General features: G+C 38.8%; 2 protein-coding genes across 2 annotated transcripts in view; both read right to left on the bottom strand.

The window, feature by feature from the left end:
- LOC140929120 (uncharacterized) overlaps positions 1-394 on the bottom strand; it is a 4,065-nt gene extending 3,671 nt beyond the window's left edge. Inside the window, exon 1 of the mRNA XM_073378985.1 lies at positions 1-394. This exon is cut by the window's left edge and continues 1,759 nt beyond it. Coding sequence (XP_073235086.1) covers positions 1-394 — 394 coding nt within the window.
- LOC140929106 (uncharacterized) overlaps positions 1-7,955 on the bottom strand; it is a 34,044-nt gene that overhangs the window by 3,910 nt on the left and 22,179 nt on the right. Inside the window, exons 7-13 of the mRNA XM_073378966.1 lie at positions 6,791-7,013; positions 6,049-6,356; positions 5,021-5,530; positions 4,292-4,396; positions 3,282-3,437; positions 2,049-2,603; positions 901-1,272 (exon numbers count right to left, since the gene is read on the bottom strand). Of these exons, the coding sequence (XP_073235067.1) occupies positions 901-1,272; positions 2,049-2,603; positions 3,282-3,437; positions 4,292-4,396; positions 5,021-5,530; positions 6,049-6,356; positions 6,791-7,013 (2,229 nt within the window). The remainder of the gene's footprint in view (positions 1-900; positions 1,273-2,048; positions 2,604-3,281; positions 3,438-4,291; positions 4,397-5,020; positions 5,531-6,048; positions 6,357-6,790; positions 7,014-7,955) is intronic.

The following is a 7,955-nucleotide window of genomic DNA, read 5'->3' as shown; positions in this document are numbered from 1 at the left end:
GAATAGAGAAATCTGTATTTATGGGAAAAGAAGTAAAGCCTCTCGAGTTCGCTCCGATCTGAGCATCCGTAGACACGATTCTTTGAGCGAGAACTCTTGAATTTGCATCCGTCTGTGCCTCCCACGATAGGTTTTCTGAGCTCTCTTCTAGCGTTTTCTCAAGTCTAGCTGCTTGATCTCGTAAGTTCTGGCTTGAGAGTCCGAGATCTCCATATCCTTTCGCATCCCAGAGCTCACTCATAATTCTGATATAGCCTTTTTTCCTCCCATTACCATCCAGCGGTGGTTGTTCCAATAGTGTCATAGCCACGGCCTCTCGTTTGCAGCTTAGAAGATCGGCATTCATTTGTTCCGTCCATTTGCGTCTAGGTTTTAATTTTCTTCGGTCAGTCATTCTTATAAATAATAATGCTGGCGATAATTGGAAGCTTTTGGCTATAAACAATTCCAAAAAAAGGCTGCTTTAAACATTTTAAGAAATTATCTTTGCCTCCGAGAAAACGTGACCGTACCGTGACCGTACCGTGATGATTAATAATAATAATAATAATAATAAATTATTTATTAGGCGCAAATAGCATTCAAATATATGATCTACTGCGCAAATCATAAATCAATTTTTAGATGTACAAAGTTTTAGCACGGAGAAGTGTTTTTGAGTAAAGAATAGGGACAAAGAAATATAAAATTGTGATAATTTAATCCGAAGTATTATGTTTTTCTCAAAATAAGGTTAAATTTACTTTTAGCGAAACAAAAAAAAAAAAAAGAAAAAGTAGCTCATTTATGAACTGTATCTAACTAAACAAAGTAATGTTTAAGAGAGTATGAACAGTTTTCTTTTTCCCCCAAATCTGAATACCCCCAAAACGACACAACATCAAGACAAAAAATCCTTACCAGTGTCAACAACGAATGTAAACATTTCTTCTTCTTCTTCGACATCTTCTTCCCTATCACTTCCTTTAATGTAAGCTCCCTGAATTGTCCCCATAGCTTTAGGTGTAAAGAATGGCAAATTGAACGGAATTGGATACTTGGGCCAGAAAGTCAGTGACGCATTATGGGCAAAGTATCGTTGCCCTGACAACGCGAGTGGGATATGCCAGAGTACAAGGTGAAATGAATAATGTGACGTGGCCCACGGTAGTCCGTCCAGACCATAACCGTTAGAGGCAACAAGACCATGTATGTTCCATTGGTCATTTAACGTGGATCTCCAGTGGTCGAGTGATTTCTTGGCTCGGTTTAGAGCTAATATAGGGTCTGCCTCTGTATGATGAAATGAATAGGAGTAAGAAGACCCTCACATTATTGGACCTCTTAAGCTTGTGTATTTTGTTTTTACAATGGAAGTCTCAGGGGAATTTGGCCCTAATTTCATAGTGCTTTTTAGTCATAAATTATTCGTATATATTGACGCGAAAGACAAAATTTTAAAGACTGAAATAGTTCACAAGAGCGTTATCACATGATCACATTGGGATAACAAAACATACAACGAAATAGGTCTATTCTTATAAATTGACATCTATCTTCTTTGGGGATATGTTTGAAGTTAGAATTCACCTTTGCCGCGAGGGTAGCAATGTCTAGACGATTTCAAAAGGACAACTGCAATTATTTGCGTCAACATACTCTTTACTGTCTTTGAGGCGTTCTGAGGCGTTCGTTAGTCCTAACTCTGATTATCCGACAGCTGGGTCCATCATTAACAATCATAAAGGAATTATACACTAACACAATAAATGACTACGTAGAGAAATATTGGTCAGGTGAAAAATACGGGGTCAAGTTGCTCCATCGTTGAGAGTAAAGTTTACCCCTGGTTGAAAACCGAAAACTGACCTTAAGAGGCACTATACACAACTTTAACAAATAACAAATACACGAGGATCACCTTCTTTATTCATAAATGTAGCTGACTTCGCCCGGTTAGAAAAATGCCAGTTAGCGCTAATTTGTTCACGATCAGTTAAGGGTGGAAAATTACATCTTTTATAATTGCGATCCCTAATGGAATTCAATTATTTTCTAGCGATACTTACCTACATTGAGCATAAGCGATGTCCAATCAGCATCCGCTCCCATCCAAATAGAGTTATGCTTCGTTATATTCTCAAGCGATTTACATCCGGGGATGTGCTTGCTTAAGATGATTGACGTATCCTCCAGAGTCATCTCAGCCTCTCCTGTGTTTAGTACTTTTAGCCCAAAGGGAGAATCATTTCGTTCGATCTCGCTCAGCAAATGCGACTTCAGTTTATTACGCGGTACCAAATCACCCAGACCGAGGCTATAAGCCCAGACCTGACCATATAATGAATCGGACATTATCCATTCAGGTGAACCGTATTCCATATCCCACCAAGCGCGGTAAAACTGTTTATTGTTGTCCCAAAGTTCTAGATCCACTCGTTTTTGCGCATGACCGAAGGACTGTCGAACGTCCGTCACGAAATGCGTGTCGTTCATTATGTCGCCCATTTCCTCTGCGACACGGAGAGACAGAAGGTACACAAAGGTGTTGTAGACATCGTGATCATACTTGTCCAGTGCCACTATATCATAAGTACTGACTTTTCTGAAGGGGAGATCAGTGCCTATATTTGTAACAGTACGGTAAGATAACAGTGAAAAACCCTCGCAATTGTATGTACATCGTGTAACATTTGCGTTAAACATTTCACGACGGTCATAAAAGGTACCATTCCAAGAGAAAAAAAATTCGCTTGTATTGATATTACTATTTATGGACTTGTTGGCTATTTGTAGATGTTGTTCAATACATTGTATCATTGTAGTCGTTTACCCAGAGGAAGCAAAAGGTCTTTTTCTGGGATAAGACGCAAAACTGAGATCACGGTAATTTGGCTCGCACGCCCATTTCAGGGGCTAGGAAATAAGAAAAATTTGGTAAGCATAACAAATTCACTTTCGAGAGGTAATTTTCTCCCTCCCAACTTTGGTTTGTTAAGTCCAAAGGTTTAGTTAAAATATGGAGTAAGCTGCTCTCAGAGCGGGATCAGATTTTGCCTATGGGGAGACTTAATCTTGGGAAAAAGGCCTGAACTTCCAAATTTTACGGTACCTCGTTGCATGGCACATACAGCCAGACGAGTCCATGATCAAATTCCTATCCATGATTATTACCCTAATAGCACTTTGCTTCTTCGGATTATAATCATGTAGCTTTGACTGAATACAACGAGCTTACGAATACAATACAAGACCAAAACAGAAATAAAATACGTTAGAACGAAATATAAAGCAAAATAAACCTTTAGTAGAATCCACCATAACCCAGGCCATCGCTCGTTTTGCAGCTGGCCAGAGTCGATTGATTGTATCCTGGTCACCAGTCCACTTATAATAGTGATAAAGTCCTACCACAAACATGGATGTAGTGTCTGCCATCACCCGACCGCCCGCATAATCTACCGAAAAAGGAAAAATAAAACAACGTAGAATCCTTGCTGTGAAGCAAAAACACCAAAGAATGTAAAAAGCCCCGACAGACCACAAACTCGTTAACATGACCACATTCCTTCAGCCAAAACGTAAAAAACGTTATACCAAACGTTATACTCATCAGAAACCTTATTTTTACGACCTCCCTCGTTAATAACTTGATTACAGTCGCAACAAACAAATTTTATTCTCTTCACAAAATCAATATGTGCGCGCAAGCTCTGCGGGACACTCTGGCGGCGGGGCGGGAAAAGGAAGGAGAGATTGGAACCAAATCTACATTCACGTGTTTTTCAATCTTTGTTTTTCAATATTTGTTTACATTCGCGCCCGTTTCCGCTTCGCGCTGATTGGTGGAAATCTGACAGCTCAGTCGACGAGGAGCTACAGGGGAATTGAACGCGGAATACAAATTCCAGTCACGTAGTTGCGAGCCCTCTACCTTACTTTTCCCGTCCCGCTACCAGAGCGCCCCGGAGAGCTTGCTCGCGGGCTAAAAAATCAACAGTCCACAACGTTCCATCTGGGTTGCTTTCACTCTTTTCGGCTCTTGTTTCACCCGCCGAGAAAATAGCTATTTTCTCGGCCCGTGAAACAAGAGCCAAAAAAAAGCGTCTGCTCCCCGCAGGCTACGTTCCATCTTGGTCGTGAAATCAAAGATAACTGAACAACGAAATAGGGGGCAAAGTGACTGGACAGAAACGTTAATTGATTAATTAAAAGTAAAAACGACAATGCATGAGAAAGAATTAAAGCTACCCATCTACACTACTTTTTCACAAAATAACATAATTTATAAAAAAAAAAACTAGGAAGTTACCCAACTTTCCTGTTGGTCCGAGACAGCCAGATGTCAGCGCTTCTTGTAGCATACCACTAGAATATTGATTATCAGCCCAGGACAGCAACAGATCTTTTACCAGATCTGGTAAAGAAAGCAATAAAGGCGTAGCAGCGGGAGCATTAATTTTAATCTTTACATCTAAATAGCAGCATTAATTTTAAAATCTCCACCCCCAAAATAGGGAAATCATTACGACAATTCTGAAAACCGCGGAAGGATTAGTTTAGTCGGTCAAGCGCTTTACTGTAGAGCGGGAGGTCGGGATTTTGATTCCCGCGGCCAGACCAATACTCAGGATAAACTGAATTACAATAAACTGAAAAATAAAGGTATTTCCTTTGCCTTGCAAGCGGCTAGACCTTCGAGTGCCTCGGATGACTACGTAAAATGACTGTCCCGTCTCCAGGAGGAGAAGTAAAAATAGTGTCCTCAATTAGTACTTTCGTGATAAATACATTGACAATCAAAGAGAATAAATTTTTAAGTACAGTCAGAGGGGCAAAAATATGTTTGTTACTAGTAACTAATCAAGATTAACCTGAAACTGTTAATTCCAGATTTTTTTTAAAGAAACAAAACAAAGTTCTAAAATAGTAAAGGGCTCTTTAGAAAACTTTTTCAGAAATGCCCTAAAAGTTCAGCACAGTTTTCGTGGATTTGGTATTTCAGTGTGTATAATGGTTTGCAAAGCCTCTTTTTACATACCTGGGAAAAACAGCGTATAAGGAATAATCCGCTGCATGTCATTCTGAATAGTGTCAATATCATTACAGTCAAATGCCTCCCACTGCCGCCATCTTCCATCTTCAGTCCAGAAACCAGATCTCCAGAAACTCAAGCTATTAATAAGCATATCCTTCAGCCAATCCGGTAGCTCGTGTACGCTGTTTTCCGATGTCCCTGGGATATCCTTCACCATCTTGTTGATTGGTTTCTTTTTAGCGGAATTTATTCCAAAGATTGGCTTGTGCCATGATTGGATATCTATCACTGATTGGAGCATATCTTGGCGCATGTGTTTTGCGACATCCTGACTGGATTTAAATAGCAGTGAGTAAAGATTCCCAACGTGAACTTTTGATAAGTCTCGGTGTGGATAGTACCACGAAAGAATAATCGTAAGAGACTTTTTCTCGCCTGGTTGCAGAACAGTTTTTGCAGATGCCGCACCATATATACCGGTTTTATTGAGCCATTTGGAAACACCAATTTCACCTACAAAAAAAGGGAAAAGGCTTAAATCAAAAACATAGAAAAAGTACAGTATTAAATTAAAATATGCCTACCGTTACCTTTAATTGATATGGATGATAACGATGATGATCACGATGATGATCACGATAACGACGAGGAGAGGAGGAGAAGAAGAACCGAAAGAAAAGGAACAAAATAGTGTCAACCAACTCTGTCAAATTTTAAATGCCATGTTAAAACATATCTTTTTCAACAAACTTTTAATTTGTAGTAGAGTCTTTGTTACGTTTATTTTATTATTTATGTGTTATTATTATTTTACTGCATTTTTTAACCTTTTAACCTTTTACCCGATTATAATTTTTTATCACGAATCTATTTACCTGATTGTAAATTTTCTTCATTTTTAGTCTTTTTAACTTATTGTAAAGCGCACTTGATCATGTGCCATATACAGTTAATTAATTGTAATTTTAATTGTCTATTCTTAATAACTATAATATTAAAATCACCACCTACGGTTTAAACGTAATACTTGCCAGTCTCGGAAAAGTTCTTCCAGATATCAGCAAAATCGTCCGCGACTGCAAACGAGCCAATAATATCCTCGTCATCCACCGAGTATAAAGTTGTACTGCCACTCTGAGGAAAAAATCCAGGTCTGTGGCAGGTTAACATGGACTCTTCGACTGTCCACTTTCCCTTGAGACCGGAGACAATCCCAGTGGCCCAGGCATGGAGCGGCATTTTATCCTTCAAAAGACAGGAGTTAGGCCCATTGGTTGTCCATGACATGCATTTGGGCATCTTTGAGCACGCATGCGCACAGTCTGAGGGCTTTATCATCCTGAAATAAAAAGTGCAAACGAAGTTCCATCTCAGTTCTATTGCCTCAGTCTAAAACTCAAAGAACATCGATTTGAGTTTTCGACTTAAGAAAAAGGACAAGATTCTCAATACGCAAAATGTTGTTTCTGGCTCGCTGCAATAGCATCTGCTGTCACAATCCAAATCTTTCTCCTTTCCAACAAAAAAGCACGATAACAACAGCAAAAACATACACAACTCACGTAAGCAAAACAAAAAAATAAGCAAATAGACAATAGTTCTGCCTCAGTAACGGTCTATTAATTAATATCAACCTTGTTTTGCTCACGGTTTACTTGGCTTCATACAATTCGTCATTCTAAACGCCCCTGTCATCTACGAAGACAATACAAATAGTTTCAAATACCCCAATCTGCCTTTACAAAAGGCAGAATTTCTTTCGTTTCCACTTACCTAGTAAACACAACTTCGCCAAAGTTGTCTCCAACTCTAATCGTATCCTCTTGTTGTCCAAGGGGTAAATTAAACATAAAAGACACATCTAGAGGTTTATCCACTTTATTATGCAAGCTCAAGGTAAAAGCAACTGCGGGCACTGAAGACTTGTGGGGCTCTCTCACATGGAATGATGGGAAGGCATACAGGTCCATATCAACATCCTCTGTTATTGCACCTCCTTAAGATTTAATAATTTATGAATGTCCGTTAACACTGAAAGAGACTAAAGTTTCAACAGAATAACAAAACACCGAAACATAATTTGCCTTTCGAATCCTAACGTTGGTTAAATTTTGCGAAACATAACTACGGGATCACGACTCTTACCTAGCAACGGTTTCAAAAGATAGTACAAAGTGAAATGAAGGAACGAGTAGATCTTGATTGGATGAATATGATGGGTGAAAACAATGCGAACATTGATCGTGATCAGTATTTCTAAAACAAACCACAAACACGAACAGGTGTCATGCACGTAAAGTATTTTATCTTGATTGATTTTTTGCCTCAAAGGCCATCGATTTCAAAACGTATGAATAAATTACATCTGACAAACAATAACAGAAGACTAGTCTCAAACATCGAGAACTATGAATGATCTTGTAAAGCATAAAACCCAAAAGAAAACCTAGTAGGTAAGAAATTAACCCGCGCACATTTGATTAAAACTTTAAATGATGTGACAAAAAGTGTTAGTGGTATATATGTGTAGATAAAAGTCAACCTAAGCTAACCTATTTCTGCAGACCCTAATTAACTGTGAAAACTTCGATTGCTGAAGCACACCAAGAAATATATGAACAATATATAACAGAATAGCTAGTTTCAGCCGAGGTCAAAAGTTTTGAGGGCATTCAGAACAAACACGGTCACAAGGACAAAGTAATTTAACTTACGGATAAAAACGTCGTTAATAGTTAATAGCATCACCTAAAACAACCAGCAGTTTAATAGGGAAGCAGTTAGAGGGTTTTTGAGGATGGGAAACAACAGCGACCGACTGGTTTGTCAAAAGGTAGTTAGTAGTAATCTCCAGCGAGTATTGTAAGAATACGTATCATCCAGTTTGTCATATTCAAGGCGGCATTTTTCAACATGAATCGAATCTTGATTCATAGCA

The sequence above is a fragment of the Porites lutea genome, chromosome 2 (genome assembly GCF_958299795.1).
Source record: "Porites lutea chromosome 2, jaPorLute2.1, whole genome shotgun sequence".
Taxonomy (NCBI): Eukaryota; Metazoa; Cnidaria; class Anthozoa; order Scleractinia; family Poritidae; genus Porites; species Porites lutea.
Note: the sequence above shows the minus strand (reverse complement) of the source record. Positions and strands in the feature narration are given on the sequence as shown.